The sequence below is a fragment of the Moschus berezovskii genome, chromosome 16, assembly GCF_049115385.1.
Source record: "Moschus berezovskii isolate FMDL1 chromosome 16, NW_MosBer_1.0, whole genome shotgun sequence".
Taxonomy (NCBI): domain Eukaryota; kingdom Metazoa; phylum Chordata; class Mammalia; order Artiodactyla; family Moschidae; genus Moschus; species Moschus berezovskii.
This window is the reverse complement of record NC_142475.1, coordinates 84,824,981-84,844,103: the sequence shown is the minus strand read 5'-3', so window position 1 is coordinate 84,844,103 and position 19,123 is coordinate 84,824,981. Positions and strand designations below refer to the sequence as shown.

The window sequence follows — 19,123 nt, the reverse complement described above, 5'->3', positions numbered from 1 at the left end:
ATTATTAGAGAATACTATCAGCAATTATATGGCAATAAAATGAATAACCTGGAAGAAATGGACAAATTCCTAGAAAAGTACACCTTGCCAAAACTGAACCAGGAAGAAACAGAAAATCTGAACAGACCCATCACAATCACGGAAATAGAGGAAGTAATTGGAAAGCTTCCAGCAAACAAAAGCCCAGGTCCAGACGGCTTCACAGCTGAATTCTACCAAAAATTTAGTGAAGAGCTAACACCTATTCTACTCAAACCCTTTCATAAAATTGCTGAGGAAGGAAAACTTCCAAACTCATTCTATGAGGCTATTACCACCCTAATCCCAAAACCTGGTAAAGATCCCACAAAAAAAGAAAACTACAGGCCAATATCACTGATGGACATAGATGCAAAAATCCTGAACAAAATTCTAGCAATCAGAATCCAACAACACATTAAGAAGATCATACATCATGACCAAGTGGGCTTTATCCCAGGAATGCAAGGATTCTTCAATATCAGCAAATCAATCAACGTAATACACCACATTAACAAACTGTAAAATAAAAATCATATGATTATCTCAATAGATACAGAGAAAGCCTTTGACAAATACAACATCCATTTATGATAAAAACTCTCCAGAAAGTGGGAATAGAAGGGACATATCTCAACATAATAAAAGCTATATACGACAAACCCACAGCAAACATTATCCTCAATGGTGAAAAACTGAAAGCATTTCCCCTAAAGTCAGGAAAAAGACAAAGGTGCCCACTCTCACCACTTCTCTTCAACATAGTTCTGGAAGTTTTGGCTACAGCAATCAGAGCAGAAAAAGACATAAAAGAAACACAAATTGGGAAAGAAGAAGTAAAACTTTCACTGTTCGCTGATGACATGATCCTCTACACAGAAAACCCTAAAGACTCTACCAGAAAACTACTAGAGCTAATCAGTGAATACAGTAAAGTTGCAGGATATAAAATCAACACACAGAAATCCCTTGCATTCCTATACACTAATAATGAGAATATAGAAAGAGAAATTAAGGAAGCTATTCCATTCACTGTTGCAACGAAAAGAATTAAATACTGAGGAATATATCTACCTGAGGAAACAAAAGACTTGTAAGTAGAAAACTATAAAACACTAGTGAAACTAATCAAAGAGGACACTAATAGATGGAGAAATACACCGTGTTCGTGGATTGGAAGAATAAATATTGTGAAAATGAGTATACTACCCAAAGTAATTTATACATTCAATGCAATCCCTATCAAACTACCAACGATATTTTTCACAGAACTAGAACAAATAATCTCACAATTTGTATGGAAATACAAAAAACCACGAATAGACAAAGCAATCTTGAAGAAGAAGAATAGAACTGGAGGAATTAACCTGCCAGACTTCAGGCTCTACTACAAAGCCACAGTCATCAAGACATTATGGTGCTGGCATCAAGACAGAAATATAGATCAGTGGAACAAAATAGGAAGCCCAGAGATAAACCCACGCACCTATGGACACCTTATCTTCGACAAAGGAGGCAAGAATATAAAATGGAAAAAAGACAGTCTCTTTAACAAGTGGTGCTGGGAAAACTGGTCAGCCACTTGTAAAAGAATGAAACTAGAACACTTCCTAACACCATACACCAAAATAAACTCAAAATGGATTAGAGAGCTAAATGTAAGACCAGATACTATAAAACTCCTAGAGGAGAACGTAGGCAAAACACTCTCTGACATAAACCACAGCAGGATCCTCCATGACCCACCTCCCAGAATATTGGAAATAAAAGCAAAAATAAACAAATGGGACCTAATTAAAATCAAAAGCTTCTGCACAGCAAAAGAAACTCTAAGCAAGGTGAAAAGACAGCCTTCAGAATTGGAGAAAATAATAGCAAATGAAGCAATTGATAAAGGATTAATCTCCAAAATATACAAGCAGCTCCTGCAGCTCAATTCCAGAAAACTAAGTGACCCAATTTAAAAGTGGGCCAAAGAACTAAACAGACATTTCTCCAAAGAAGACATAAAGATGGCTAACAAACACATGAAAAAATGCTCAACATCCCTCATAATCAGAGAAATGCAAATCAAAACCACAATGAGATACCATTTCACACCAGTCAGAATGGCTGCTATCCAAAAATCTACATGCAATAAATGCTGGAGAGGGTGTGGAGAAAAGGGAACCCTCTTACACTGTTGGTGGGAATGCAAACTAGTACAGCCACTATGGAGAACAGTGTGGAGATTCCTCAAAAAACTGGACATAGAACTGCCATATGATCCAGCAATCGCACTCCTGGGCATACACACCGAGGAAACCAGAATTGAAAGAGACACATGTACTCAAATGTTCATTGCAGCACTGTTTATGATAGCCAGGACATGGAAGCAACCTAGATGCCCATCTTCAGACGAATGGATAAGAAAGCTTTGGTACATATACACAATGGAGTATTTTTCAGCCATCAAAAAGAATGCATTTGAATCAGTTTTTAATGATGTGGATGAAACTGGAAGTTATTATACAGAGTGAAGTAAGCCAGAAAGAAAAACATCAATACATTATACTAACGCATATATATGGAATTTAGAAAGATGGTAACCTGAACCCTGTATACGAGACTGCAAACGAGACATAGGCATATAGAACAGTCTTTGGGACTCTGTGGGAGAGGGTGAAGTTGGGATGATTGGGGAGAACGGCATTGTAGCATGTATATTATCATAAGTGATCAGTCCAGGTTCGACACATGATACAGGATGCTTGGGGCTGGTGCACGGGGATGACATGGAGGGAGGATATGGGGAAGAGGGAGGTGGGAGGGGAGTTCAAGAAAGAGAACACATGTACACCCGGGGCGGATTCATGTCAATGTATGGCAAAACCAACCAATGTATTAATGTAAGGTAATTTGCCTCCAATAAAATAAATTAAAAAAAAAATAAAAATAAATATTTCAGAAAATTGTTATTACTCACATTGTAGAAATGTTTTAAAAGAATTCCCCCCAAATTCCATATTACAAACAGGAAAAATACTTTTTCCAGCTTAAGGTAGTTAAAACAGCAGACAAATCTATGTCATAAAAGTTAACAACTATTTTGAAATGGAAATTGCTCTAGTAACTAAACAGTTTTCTAGTAACTTCAATAAAGATAATACACTAGGCAGCTTTTTTTCCCTACCTCTTTCTATTGTGTTAGTATAGCAAAAAAAAAAAAAATGTACTGAAATTTTGAGAGCTCATTATTGAAATAGTTATTGCAACTCCTAAAAAAGGTATAGTAGTTCTAAAGAGGATAGCATCATCTCCCTGACCGAGGCAAACATCATGGGATCTTATACTTTCTAATCAGATATATCAAGTCATGAATTTGGAGTGTGTCCAAGACTGACACTTGCTTAATTATATTCCCTGTGATTTTCCACCAAATCTTAACAGAACATTTCTATGTAAAGATACTGTTAGACCAATGACATAATTTGGATCAGGAAGATGTAACGAGGAGAAAAACATAGCTTCAGAACCATTATGGAACTTTTGCCAGTGGAGAATAAAATATTAACCCTGTCATTTTGTTGCAAGACAAATGAATTTATCACTTATTTCCCCACTTATCCATTGGAAGATTTCCTTTCTTTTTATCTAATACTTAATGCCTGTAAGTGTGGGGCTGGGGACGATAAAATTGTATCTCCAGTTTAGATGCAATAACATTTTTATCCAATCTATTTTTTTAAGTTTTATTGAGGGTCTACTTTGTGGCAGGCTTTATACTGTGAGCCAGAGAATAAAGCATCAATAAAGGGGAAAAAAATCTGGAAAAAAGATCTGCTGCATTCATCTTGTATATAATATAGCCAGTCATTTCAAAACTGAACAACTTCCCAGGTGGTGCTAGTGGTAAAGAAACCACCTGCCAATGCAGGATTTTTAAAAGACCTGGATTTGATCCCTGAATAGGGAAGATCCCTTGGAGAAGGAAATGGCAACCCACTACAGTGTTCTTGCCTGAAAAATCCGATGGCTAGAGAAGTCTGACGGGCTACGTCCAGAGAGTCACAAACAGTTGGACATGACTGAAGTGACTTTGCCCACACACAATAAGGTAATGATAATCTGTGATCCATGCTGATAAAACAAAACACAGGGAACTGTGACATAAAATAAGAGGGAGAGTATATAGTGAACAATGATAAAAGGTTTTCATAAAGGGTAAAAATATTTTAGCTGAGATCCAACAGATGAAAAGCAACTGCAATGAGAACAGTGTTACATGTCCTAAGCTCCAATGTTGGAAATAACCTAGAGAGTTGAAGACACTGAAATATCATCGTGCCTGAAGTGAAATAGGAAAAGGAGAGGGCAGAACAGACTGAGGTTGAAGAGGTAGACAAGACAAGAACCCTGAAGAGCAGCACAGACCTTTGTTAGGAATTTGGGTTTTGCTTAATGTTTCTTTAAAATTAGAGTGAGCTTCTCTAGTGGTTCAGACAGTAAAGAATCTGCCTGCAATGCAAAAGACCTGGGTTCAATCCCTGGGTCAGGAAGACTCCCTAGAGAAAAGACTGGCTACCCACTCTAGCATTATTTCCTGGAGAATTCCATGAACAGATAAATCTGGTGGCCTCCAATCCATGGGACTCAAAAAGTCAGACATGACTGAGTGACTAAGCATTCACTTACATGCAAAGTAAGACAAGCAATTTTTTAGTTAAGGAAAGGATCCACCTCATAAATATCTGAAAATTAAGGAGGCAGAGCCTTTTGAGAAGTGTTACCAAATCCTATGCTATGGTACGATAATGCTAGGATATAAATATAAAGAACTATTCTATCCATTTGTGCTTCTGAAGCGAAAATGAAAGTTTTAGTCATTCAGTGGTGTCTGGCTCTTTGTAACCCCATGGACTGGAGACCACCAGGCCTCTCCGTCCATGGGATTCTCCAGGCAAGAATACTGGAGTGGGTAGCCATTCCCTTCTCCAGGGGATATTGCCCACCCATGGATCAAATCTGCTTCTCTTATATCTCCTGCATTGGCAGGCCAGTTCTTTACCACTAGTGCCACCTGGGAAGCCCAAACACATTTACTACAGTGGACATGAGTTTGAGCACAAGCCAGGAAATGGTGAAGGACAGGGAAGCCTCCCATACTGCAGTCCATGGGAGTTGCAAAGAGTCAGACACAAGTGAGTGACTGAACAACAACAACAAAGCAGAAATTCAGTAGGAAAAAAAAGGAAAACAGGGATTATGTGAATAACTATAGAAGTCAATTTATTTTCCTCTAGATTCCTTGTGGTCCTCTGTTTCTGTTTTCCTTTCTGCCTTTAAGGCAGAGACACAACATTTGAATTTTTCTAGGAATGAGCAACTGTCTATGAGATAATGAAGCCCATTTTATGAGACTACATCCTCAACTGTAGTGAACACTGGGAGTGTGTGATTACCCAAAACTCTCTTCATTGAAACATGCATAAGTTGTTAGTTTCCAAAGTGTAAACCCAGTTTCCCTACCTAAAATCCAAAGAACCACATTCCCCTGTCCACCTGCAAACTGGATGAAAATATTTGATTTAGAACCTGACAAACAGGAACATTTTTGCAAGGCTTTGAGTGGATATTCATTACCTGAGACTAAGAAATTCTGAGAATCATATTGATTCTCAGGTCAAGAAAGTGGTGGCACCTTTTCAGTTTAACCAGTGATAGCAAGAGCAGCATCAATAGGATGGTATATCCCTAAGCATACTTGTCCTGTCCAGGTGTGCTTCTGCGAGTTGTTAATTTTAACTCAGATTAGAATCTATGGTTCTTGTCCTTCTAGAGATCTTTAAGCCATTTATTTGCATATACTAAATACTAACTTGTTTTGTTTTAGTTGTTAAGTCATGTCCAACTCTTTTGCAACCCATAGACTGTAACACACCAGCCTCCTCTGTCCATGAGATTTTCCAGGCAAGAACACTGGAGTGGGATTCCATTTCCTTCTACTTTTCAGGGGATCTTCCAGACTCAGGGATCGAACCCATCACTCCTGCATTGGCAGGCATATTCTTTACCACTGAGCCACATGTGTTAATCACTCAGTCATGTCCAACTCTTTCGAACCCCATGGACTGTAGCCCACCAGGCTCCTCTGTCCATGGGATTCTCCAGGCAAGAATACTGCAGTGGGTTGTCATTCCCTTCTCCAGGGATCTTCCCAAGGATTGAGTCCAGGTCTCCACATTGCAGGCAGATTCTTTTTTTTTTTTTTTTAATTATTATTATTTTAATTTGTTTATTTTAATTGGGGGCTAATTACTTTACATTATTGTATTGGTTTTGCCATACATTGACATGAATCTGTCCCGGGTGTACATATGTTCCCCATCTTGAACCCCCCTCCCACTTCCCTCCCCATCCCATCCCTATGGTTCATCCCAGTGCACCAGCCCCAAGCACCCAGTATCATGCATTGAATTTGGACTCGCGATTCATTTCATATATGATAATGTACATGTTTTAATGCCATTCTCCCAAATCACCCCACTCTCGCCCTCTCCCACAGATTCCAAAAGACTATTCTATACATCTGTGTCTCTTTTGCTGTCTCGTATACAGAGTTATTGTTATCATCTTTCTAAATTCCATATATATGCATTAGTATACTGTATTGGTGTTTTTCTTTCTGGCTTACTTCACTCTGTATAATAAGTTCCAGTTTCATCCACATCATTAGAACTGATTCAAATGTATTCTTTTTAATAGCTGAGTAATACTCCATTGTGTAAATGTACCACAGCTTTCTTATCCATTCGTGTGCAGATGGACATCTAGGTTGCTTCCGTGTCCTGGCTATTATAAACAGTGCTGTGATGAACATTTGAGTACATGTGTCTCTCTCAATTCTGGTTTACTCTGTGTGTATGCCCAGCATTGGGATTGCTGGGTCGTATGTTAGTTCTATTTTCAGTATTTTAAGGAATCTCCACACTGTTCTCCATAGTGGCTGTACTAGTTTGCATTCCCACCAACAGTGTAAGAGGGTTCCCTTTTCTCCACACCTTCTCCAGCATTTATGGCTTGTAGACTTTTGGATAGCAGCCACTCTGACTGGCATGAAATGGTATCTCATTGTGGTTTTGATTTGCATTTCTCTGATTATGAGGGATGTTGAGCATCTTTTTATGTGTTTGTTAGCCATCTTTATGTCTTCTTTGGAGAAATGTCTGTTTAGTTCTATGGCCCATTTTTTTGATTGGGTCATTTATTTTTCTGGAATTGAGAGGCAGGAGTTGCTTGTATATTTTTTTATTAATCCTTTGTCAGTTGCTTCATTTGCTATTATTTTCTCCCATTCTGAAGGCTGTCTTTTCACCTTGCTTATATTTCCTTTGCTGTGCAGAAGCTTTTGATTTTAATTAGGTCCCATTTGTTTATTTTTGCTTTTATTTCCAATATTCTGGGAGGTGGGTCATGGAGGATCCTGCTGTGATTTATGTCGGAGAGTGGTTTGCCTATGTTCTCCTCTAGGAGTTTTATAGTTTCTGGTTTTACATTTAGATCTTTAATCCATTTTGAATTAATTTTGTGTATGGTGTTAAGGAGTGTTCTAGTTTCATTATTTTACAAGTGGTTGACCAGTTTTCCCAGCAGGACTTGTTAAAGAGATTGTCTTTTCTTCATTGAATATTCTTGCCTCCCTTGTCAAAGATAAGGTGTCCATAGGTGCATGGATTTATCTCTGGGCTTTCTTTCTTGTTCCATTGATCTATATTTCTGTCTTTATGCCAGTACCATATTGTCTTGATGACTGTGGCTTTGTATTAGAGCCTGAAATCAGGCAGGTTGATTCCCCCAGGTCCATTCTTCTTTCTCAAGATTGCTTTGGCTATTTGAGGGTTTTTTTTTTTTTTTTTTTTTTTTTTGTATTTCCAATTCTTTGGCCAAGAGCTGACCCTTTGGAAAAACCCTGATGCTGGGAAACACTGAGGGCAGGAAGAGAAGGGGATGACAGAGGATGAGATAGTTAAATGGCATAACAGACTCAATGGACATGAGTTTGAGCAAACTCCGGAAGATAGTGAAGAGCAGAGAAGCCTGTCGTGCTACAGTCCACAGGGTGGCAAAAGTCAGACACAACTTAGGGACCAAACAACAACAATAAAGTTAAGATTATAATAACTGCAAATTTTTACATAAATAATATAGCAAAAAATAGATGGTAAACTTCATCTTTTGCAGGAAGATGTAAAAAAAAAAAATAGAGAATCAGAAAAGATGAGCCAGAATATTAAAAAGTTGTGGAAAGAGAAGCTAGAAAATGAATACTCTAGGATTCCTATTTTACCCAACTGCTTTATTTTGTTTTGAAATTTCATGGGCAGTGAACAACTGCATTTTAACAAGAAACCAAACTTGTTCTGACAGTACTACAACATTTGACCAACAAATAGGTGATAAATACATCTAAAATGAATATTTCTGTAATTATGAGTTCCTATTATGGTCTCTCTTCAGATTTCCAAATGCCAGCATCAGTATTCCTCTGACAGTATTCTCTTGGTCCTAAAAAAACATAAATTATCTTTAATACTTCACCAATTTTTAAATATATAGTTCATTTATTTTACTCTATAGAGCAGGGAATTCTGCTCAGTGTTATGTGTCAATCTGGATGAGAGGGGAGTTTGGGAGAGAATGGGTATATGTATATGCATGGCTGAGTCCCTTTGCTGTCCAATGCTGTTAATCAGCTATCCTTCAATATAAAATAAAAATTTTAAAATATATTTATTTATTTGACTGCATCAGGTATTAGTTGTGGCATGTAGGGTCTTTAGTTGTGACGTGGGAATTCTTAGTTGCTGTATGTGGGATTTAGCTTCCTGACCAGGAATTGAACCTTGCACCCTGCATTGGGAGTGCAAGTCTTAGCCACTGGACCACCAGGGAAATCCAACTCTTTATAAATCCAACTCTTTATTCTACACCTTCAGAAATGCAAAGGTAAACAGTGTTGTGAATAAGTTCTGAAGCAAAAGGTGACTTCAGAGGGGAAATTATGAAAACATCACAAAATAACTTTATCCTTTATATGATAAACAGTTACAATTATTTTCTGTTTTCATTACTTCCCCTCTGAAGTCATCTTTTGACTCAGAACTTCACAGAAATTTTTACTTCTGTATTTCTGAGAATGTAGGATAAAGAAGATAAGGTAAGAATTAGCATAGTGTAAAATATAAACATTGATAGAAAAGGTCATAATCTGAGGCAGATACACACATATGCAGAGCACGAAGAATAAAATAACCAGAGAGATGAGAGAGACTCAGATGTAGAGGGCGTTGCGCTTACCATTCAAGCTATGAGATTTCAATGTGTATAGGATCACAGCACAGGAGTCCATCAAAAGGCATTACATTTAACAGCAGATAAACTCTTAGTTGGCAGCAATAAAATGTATAAGTACTCATGTAAACGACTTTCGACAGAGTCATGTTACACATTAATTCTAAAAAAAAGCCAAAAAAAAAGCAGCCAGACTGTAAAGAGGATCCGCAGTGTTACATGAATACATCTTCTAACCCGGGTAACTCTCAGATACGGCCACACCTATATAAACATGACGGTGAGGTAGGACAGATGGACGCAGAGTAGTCATAGTCCAGACCCGTCAGTAGAATGATCTAAGCCACATCAACTGATGGTCAGCAAAGTTTTAAGTCATGAACTTCCTAAAAGAGATGGTTTTTATTACAGCAATAATGTCAGCTAACACTTAAAAGGTCAGGGAGTAAGAACAGCAGCTATCTATAAGGGATTTAAAAACATAGAATATGTAAAGCACTAACAAAGAGGATAAAAAGACAATGAAAATACTTATCCACTTCATGGACAGTTCTCAAATCTCTAACGATATAAACTTTTCTTTGTAAGTCAAAAATTGAAACAATTTTTGTGACTGGGTCTTTATTATAAATTTAACTTGACAACATACATATGCAAGAACAGACGTAATTCTGAAAAAGAAGAGTAATGAAGGAGTTCTGGGCTTATTGGATTTCAAAATGCTCTGTAGATGAATTACAATTATACCATGCATTAAATAGTTCATGACTGCAGAAGTCAGTGGAACAAAATAAAGTCTAGAATTGAATCCACATAGATGTGGAATTTTAGAATACAGTAAAGTTAGGATTTCAAATCAGTGGTGAAAGATAATTATGCAGCTACCAAAAAAGTTCATTTAGAAAACAATAAAATACAATTCTTGTTTACCTCTTTATGTATCGAAATAAATACCTGGTGGATAAAACATTTCATATAAAATATAAAACCACAAAAGTGCTGAAATATTAATGCCTAAAAAATGTGGAATAATATTATGTTCAGGGAGAAATGAGCAAAATTTTTAATGATGAAACAGAAAACACATAAAATATTCATAAATCTGACCAAGTAAATAACCAAAAAAGTCTACATAGCCAAAAAAGGTTTCTGTACAGCAAAAGAAATTCAAAATCAAATAACAGACCAGAAAATTAAGTACATAGATAATGGTTTTTTGAAAAGATTATTTCCTTAGTATATAATTCTGCATAGAAGTATGAAAAAGAAAATAATAAAAAATATTAATAGACAATTCAAAGATAAATACATACAATTTAAACATGTGAAAAGATGCCTAAATCAATTACACTTAAAGAATTTCAATTAAAGTACACAAATGAATTATAAATTCTTTAATGAACCATATTGTCATATCCCCAAAACTGATCACTGGTTGTTAAGAAGGTAAACAGGAGATAGTCTCAGACTGTGGGCAGAAGTGTAAGTATAAATTCATGAATCATTTTGAAAATAACTATGAATATCAACATTTTAAACACATATGCCCTGTGATCCAAAATCTCTACTTCTGGAAACTAACATTTCTAAGAATACATAATCAAGAAGTTACATATTTATTACAGAATTACACATCATAGGAAAAGATTTGAAATGACATGAAAAGTACTGGATACACTAATTCAGGAATGTTATAAGGGAAAATCATATAGTATAAGAATAACTGAGAATGAGTTAGATCTATACAGACTGTTATGGAAAGATCCTCACTGTGTTTAATAATAAAATGTAAATATTTACTTCAGACATTTGTACACAAAATCATAGATAAATATGCTTGTATTTGTAAAAGTTAATACTTGAATGATCTTAAGTTAATACTTGAATAATCTTAAAATAATACTTGTGACTACTCTGGGGAGAACACTAGGAAACACTGAAAAGAATGGATAGGAAGTTTGGTTTGCATTTACAGGTCGTTTTACTAAGCTTTCAAGGAACAAATCATTCTGACTCTACATGCACACTTCCTGTGAATATCAATTCAGTTTGTAGCTTGCCTTTTTGCTTTCTTCCAGGTGTTTTATTGAACAAAATCTCTTAATACATTCAAATTTATCATTCTCTCCTTCTTACGTTGCTTTGAACTATTTTGACAGAAGGTATTTTTCACTTGCACCATTTCATATGGTTTCAAATTGTATCTATTATTATGCTTTTCCTTTTACATTAAAAAGTGTCACAGAAAATTTCACATGTAATGCTACTGAAATTGAACACAGAAGACAATGTATATAATTAAATATTTTCACTAATAAAATAAAAAGAAGGAAACAAAAATGACAAGAATAACACTAAAAAATAAAACTAAGTCTCAGAAAATAATTTTAAAGATAAATGAATAAGTTGATTAAAATCATTGAAGTTGTAAACATTTTATTTATTATATATTTTTTATCAAGTTCCTCCTTATATATATTACACCTTACTAGGCAAAGTGATAACCAAAATCCTACATACAGAGCTGACATTTTACCAGAGAAGCATATTAGTAATCCAATTATACAGTTAATTATTATTATAAAAATGTTTTAAATGAATGGGATAGGTGAAAACATTTTAAGAGACTTTTGGTTTCTAAGGAGATGGGCCCTAAAGTTATATGAACCTCTTCATAGTGAATGTCAAACTTATTTGCTACAAGATATGATGTTTCTTCTCCAGAGTTTCTTCATAGCATTTGTCATCTCTGAGTTTCTCAGAGTGTAGATTAATGGGTTTAGCATGGGGGTTATGACTGTATAAAACACGCTCAGTGATTTGTCAATGGGGAAGGTCTTAGCAGGTCTTGCATACATGAAAATACAGGGAACAAAGAAGCAGACAACCACAATGATGTGGGAACCACAGGTCTGGAGGGCTTTCCGCCTCCCTTCCTGACTGAGATTCTTCAGAGAGTGCAGGATGACTCCATAGGAGACGAGTAAGAGCAGAAAAACAAGAGTGCAGATCAGTCCTCCATTGGCCACGACTAAGATGCCAATGACATAAGTGTCAGTACAGACGAGTTTCAGTAAAGGGTACATGTCACAGAGAAAGTGATCAATGACATTAGGACCACAGAATGGGAGCCAATAAATAGTGCTAAATTGAATAATTGAGTGCAGAAAACCTCCAACCCAGGACACCACCAGCAGCCCAACACACACCTTCTGCCTCATGATCACCAAATAATGCAAGGGCTTGCAGATGGCCACATAGCGGTCATAGGCCATGACCAGCAGAAGAAAGACTTCAGATCCACCAAAAAGGTGCTCTGTAAAGAGTTGAACCATACAAAATTTGAAAGATATGGTATTTTCCCCAAAATACAGATTGGAAATCAATTTTGGGGTAATGGCTGAAGAATAAATGGCATCCATGAATGATAAGCTAGCAAGAAAAAAGTACATGGGTGAGTTTAGAGTCTTACTGACAGTGACGGTCACAACAATGAGCAGGTTGCCCATCATGGTCAAAATGTAGAAGAGCAAGAACATAACAGAAAGGACTTTCTGCTCCTTTGGATTCTGTGTGAGGCTCAAAAGGACAAAATTAGTCACATTGTTCCTTGATCCCATCGATATTTTTATAGGTACTGATTTCACAAATTAGAAATAGTTTACCTATAAAACAAGGAAAAATATCTTAAAGTATTATAAGCTAAATATGGCTTCCAATGTGGCTCAGTGGTAAAGAATCTGCCAGCCAATGAAGAGATGCAGGTTAAATTCCTCGGTCAGGAAGATCCCCTTGAGAAGGAAAGGACAACCAACTCCAGTATTCTTGCCTGGGTAATCCCATGCAGAGAAGCCCAGTGAGCTACAGTCCATGGGATCATAAAAGAGTTGGACACGACTTAGCGACTAAGCAACAAGAACAAAACTTGATATTGTCTTTGTTCATTCAGCCAAAAGTGTTTATGGACCTACTATATAGCACAGGGAACTCTGCTCGATATTATGTAACAGCCTAAATGTGAAAAGAATTTGAAAAAGAATAAACGCATGTATAAAAATAAGTAAATCACATTGCTATACACTTGAAACTAATACAGCATTGTTAATTAACTACACTCCAAAACAAATGGTTTTTTTAAAGATGCCTGTGGAGCAGCTCTTTGTATCAAACATCCTATCACAGAAATTAGGATTATCATGTTGAATAAGATTGTTTCCATACTCTCAATGATTTAATACATGATATTGGATTATATAATTTATAACCTATTTAATTATGAATATATTCATGTTGCGCTAAGGAACACCTAAATCAAATTGATACCAGTGAATTCTTCCCTGAGGAAGCAATGCTTCCTGATTTTAAAGAGGTGGGAAATGCTACCTGATTTTAAAGAGGTGGGAAAACAGAAGCGGATCACAGGGAATAACATGAAAAGATGCACTATGTTTAAAGTCACAAAACCATAATACTGAAGATTCACTTAAGATAATCTACATATTCTGTCAGTAGAACTAATTTGAATATAAAGACCAAAGGCCACTGTATTAGCTGTTAGATCTGCTTATTCAAAACAATAATTGCCTTCCTTCCAGCTTCCAATAAGATGTTCTTCATTTCATTTGGGAGAAGGCAGTGGCACCCCACTCCAGTACTCTTGCCTGGAAAAATCCCATGGATGGAGGAGCCTGGTAGGCTACAGTCCATGGGGTCTCGAGGCGTCGGACACGACTGAGTGACTTCAGTTTCACTTTTCATTTTCATGCATTGGAGAAGGCAATGGCAACCCACTCCAATGTTCTTGCCTGGAGAATCCCAGGGACAGGGGAGCCTTGTGGGCTGCCGTCTATGGTGTCGCACAGAGTCGGACACGACTGACACGACTTAGCAGAAGCAGCAGCATTTATTTGAGACTTAAAACTTAACATCATATTTCTAGCAATGTTAAATAACTTCTGATTTTCTCTCAGATGATAGATGCTTTCTCTACAGCCCTCCTTGTTCTCTTCTGGGAACACTGAGATCACCTTTTATTGTTCATATTTCTACCAATTGTCTCTTAAAGGCAATTTAGGATTTTTTCTATCAGGCAGCCCAAAACTCTTTCAGCATCTACCCGCTACCAATCCCAAAGCCACTTACACATTTTTTGGTATTTAGTATAGTACTCCTTGTATCAATGTCTTTATCATTTTGCTAGAGCTTTTATAACAAAATGACAAAAATTGGGTGGAATTAAAAATTGGAAACTTATCACTATACCATTCTGGATGCTAGAATTCTAAATCAAGTGTCAATAGTATTGGCTACTTCTAAAGACTGTGAGTAAAAGATGTGTTCCTTGCTCCTTTCCTTGGCTTAAAGATGACCCGATTTAAGTTCACATGGTGTTCTCCATATAAGCCTATATGTATCTGAATTTCCCTTTTAATAAGAAAACTAGTCTTGTTGCATTAAGGTTCACCCTAGTGATCTTATTTTAAATAAATTACCTCTGTAAAACACCTATTTCCAGATAAACTCATGTTCTCTAGTTTTAAAGATCAGGACGCCAACATATAAATTTTAAGAGGACACAAAGGAACCATAATTGTGTCCTCAGATATATCATATAAGTCATACAATCAATGCCCCAGATAATGCCTCCCCAAGCTCATGTCTTACAACTTTCCATGTTCATTCTGCCCAAGACCTTATCAGTTCAGTTCAGTTCAGTCGCTCAGTTGTGTCCAACTCTTTGTGACCCCATGGACTGCAACACACCAGACTTCCCTGTCTATCACCAACTCCTGGAGTCTACCCAAACTCATGTCCATTGAGTTGATGATGTCATCCAACCATATCATGCACTGTCCCCTTCTCTGTCTCCCCGCAATCTTTCCCAGCATCAGGGTCTTTTCCAATGAATCAGCTCTTTGCATCAGGTGGCCAAAGTATTGGAGTTTCAGCTTCAACATCAGTCCTTCCAATGAACACCCAGGACTGATTTCCTTTAGGATGGACTGGTTGGATCTCCTTTCAGTCCAAGGGACCCTCAAGCATCTTCTCCAACACCACAGTTCAAAAGCATCAATTCTTCAGCCCTCAGCTTTTTTTACAGTCCAACTCTCACATCCAAACATGACTACTGGAAAAATCATAGCCTTAACGGGACGGACCTTTGTTGACAAAGTAATGTCTCTGCTTTTTAATATGCTGTCTAGGTTGGTCATAACTTTCCTTTCAAGAAGTAAGGGTCTTTTAATTTCATGATAGCCTTCAAATAGGCAAAGTGCTTTTCCATCCCTATAGTTCTATTTATTCTTTTGTACAATGTAATTTCAGAAATCAGAAACATTTTACCTCTAAAATGGTGGGACATATTGCAGAACAATATATTGTAAGTTTAATCTTATTTATACAATTTACAAATATTTACCAGCTACTTAACATTTTGCCACATTTTTCAGATAATGTAAACTAAGAGCCATCTCAAAGTGTCTACTAATTAATTAATGGTCAGGGCATATACCAGGAGTGATACTATCAGAGAACAAAAATAGTAGTGTGACTGTGGAAGCATATTTTCATTAAACTCTCCTTCATTTCCAGATAAGGATACTTCTTGAGATTAAAAGATGACTTCTGACTTCATTTAATTTTATAACCTTTTCATGACAAATATATGTCTTAACCAGCCACGTTCTAATCTTGTTCCACTTGTTACTCAGTGATAGTGAATATTCCTTGACGTTTCCATTTAGCAAACTATTATATTTTATTAGAAATGTCTCTTTCCACTCCAGTGACCTAGTTTATATGACATGAAAGCCAAAAGCCTTATGAAACTGGGTTTTGCATAAACTTCATCATTAATATGTGTAACTCGAATGTCTTTAAAAGTCTTCTTTTAGAAAATATATATCATTTTTATCATGAAAGCTAATTCAAAACGAGTAAAACATACTTTATTAAAAAGCAGGGACATTACTTTGCCAACAAAGGTCCGTCTAGTCAAAGCTATAGTTTTTCCAGTAGTCATGTATGGATGTGAGAGTTGGACTATAAAGAAACTTGAGCACCAAAGAATTCATGCTTTTGAACTGTGGTGTTGGAGAAGACTCTTGAGAGTCTGTTGGACAGCAAGGAGATCCAACCAGTCCATCCTAAAGGAAATCAGTCTGGATTATTCATTGGAAGGACTGATGCTGAAGCTGAAACTCCAATATTTGGCCACCTGATGTGAAGAACTGACTCATTTGAAAAGACGCCGATGCTGGGAACGATTGAAGATAGGAGGAAAAGTGGCTGACACAGGATGAGATGGTTGGATGGCATCACTGACTCAATGGACATGAAGTTGGATAAACTCCGGGAGCTGGTGATGGACAGGGAGGCTTGGTGTGCTGCAGTCCATGGGGTTACACAGAGTCAGACACGACTGAGCAACTCAACTGAACTAAAAATATACTTTTATAAATCTAGGTGTAATACTTTAAATAAGTGTCAATCACCACTCTGGGTCATAATTTTCGTATTTGTGAAATGAAATTATGATAGATACTTAACTGAGTTTTTGTGAGTATCTAGTGGGCTATATATATATATGTAACAGAGTTCTTGAACCAACATAGATAATCAATTTTCATTTTTTTGTTTACAAAATATCAGAAATTCAATTTAAGCATATCAGCAAGTTTATATCCCTTTGAAATGTAAAACATGATGAGAAAACAAATACTGTATTCAATTATTTCCATTAATATATGCCAAAATATCTTAATGAAAAGAAATAACAAAATTAGAAGAACATTAAAAATTTCACTTATTATGCAAAATTATACACATGTGCTCAGTCACTTTAGTCATGTCCTACTCTTTGCTACCCTATGGACTGTAACCTGCCAGGCTCCTCTGTCCATGGAATCTCCAGGCAAGAATACTGGAGTGGGTTGCCATGCCCTCCTCCAGGGGATCTTCCCGACCCAGGGATTGAACCCATGTCTCCTGTGTCTCCTGCATTGCAGGTGGATTCTTTACCACTGAGCCATTGGGGAAGCGCATATATACACATATAAATATATATAATTATATTTAAAGGATTACATTTTATGTTCACAATGACAAAAATAAAATCTCCAATTTATAGTTAAAAAAAAAAAAGAAAAATCTGAGGCTAGGAATTTCAAATTAACTTTTCCAAAGTTACCTGATTTTAAGTGACAGACCAGGAATAGGAGTCTAAATTTGATTTATTTCATTTTCTCTATGGTCAGCAGTTTAAAAAAAAAAATCATTTCTTGGAAACTCAAGTGATGTGATTTCCTATGTACTGTACTACAGAAATTTATACAAATGCAAAACCTGGTTTCCACTATTAACTATTAAAATCTTACCTTTTGGAAACTTGCTCACAATTTGAAGGTGAATTTTTAACTTACTCATGAAGACCTGGAAGTCTTTGGGCCAACTGCTTAACTCATCAAGGACAGAAAACTGCTTTATTCTTTGAAGGCATATTTGATTTCATATGCCTATGTCTGGCCATTTTTTACATGGTCTTCCAAGTATTTCAGAAAATGTTTACCTACATTGTAGATCCATTTCAAAAGAATCATAATAGAAGAAAAACTAAAATTTTCCAATTATAAAAGTTTCTCAAAAACTCACAAAAAATCCTATGTCATCCTGTGCCTACATATGAAGATAACAGTAGCTATTTTACCAGTGAGCTTTCTACCTTATCCATTCTTTTCTAGTAATATCAATAAAGAATAACTACCATTCAGATGTTTAACCAGTCTCATTCTATTGTATTGGTATGGCCAAACAGTTCTACTTTAGATTTGGAGATGGCATTCTTGTGTCTTTTATATATCATGGTTTAAGCCTACTAAAGCATCTCCTGCAATCATTACATTAGCTCTTAAGAGGACAGTATTGTCTACTTAATACAAGCAAATGTCATGATGATTTTGTACTTTCTCATGATGTTTAATCATGGAATCCTGCAACTGGAATGTATCCAAAACTGATTGTTGTTTAATTAAATTCAATGGGATTTTCCACCAAATCTTAAAAGAACATCTACATATTGAAAAAAAAAATCTGTAAAGCCAATCATATAACATAATTAGGGTAAGGAATAAGTAACGAGAGAGAGAGAGAGAAAAAAAAAAAAAAACAGTCTCAGTACCATTATGGAAATATTGTCAGCTGAAAATAAAATATTAGCCCTGTCATTTTGTTCCAATGAAAATGAGTTTGACACATTCTCTCCTTTGTCATAGTAAGACAATTTTTTAAATTTAATCAACTTATTTCCGTATAACTGTGAGGTTGGACAGGTGAAAATCTTATCTCCAATGTAGCTATCTAGTCATTCATTATTAAAAAAAAACCTGAACATCTATTTTTTGCCAGGTTTTATTCCATGAGCTATTGATGTAATAGTTAATAAAACAGAAAAAAAAAATATGAGGATAAACTCAGCTTGCATTCACATTAAGCTCTCATAGTAAAGTCAGACAATAAAAAATGGAACAACTTAGGAAGGTAATTAGAGTTTGAGACTCCTAACTATAAAAAATCCACTATTAGAAATGGACAGATCTGGTAGGCATAAAATCAGTAAGGGCATATCTAAACTCAACAGCATCAATCGACTGGAAAAAATGGATATCTATAGACTGCTTCATACAACAACAGCAGAATACACATTCTTCCAAGCAGGGGCTAACCCTTCCAAAGATTATTTAAGATTTAATCAAATTATCATGTATCTTTTCTACTTAAA

At 36.1% G+C, this 19,123-nt stretch overlaps 1 protein-coding gene across 2 annotated transcripts in view; it reads right to left on the bottom strand.

Moving 5' to 3' along the window:
- The window catches only part of LOC129560175 (olfactory receptor 4A47-like), a 28,634-nt gene extending 15,666 nt beyond the window's left edge, over positions 1–12,968 (bottom strand). Inside the window, exon 1 of one of the 2 annotated variants that reach the window (XM_088844631.1) lies at positions 12,159–12,968. In XM_088844631.1, coding sequence (XP_088700757.1) covers positions 12,159–12,968 — 810 coding nt within the window. Of the gene's footprint in view, positions 1–12,038 lie in introns of those variants that run through there. The other variant, XM_055432113.2, reaches the window with a different exon arrangement.
- Between the last annotated feature and the right edge of the window lie 6,155 nt (positions 12,969–19,123).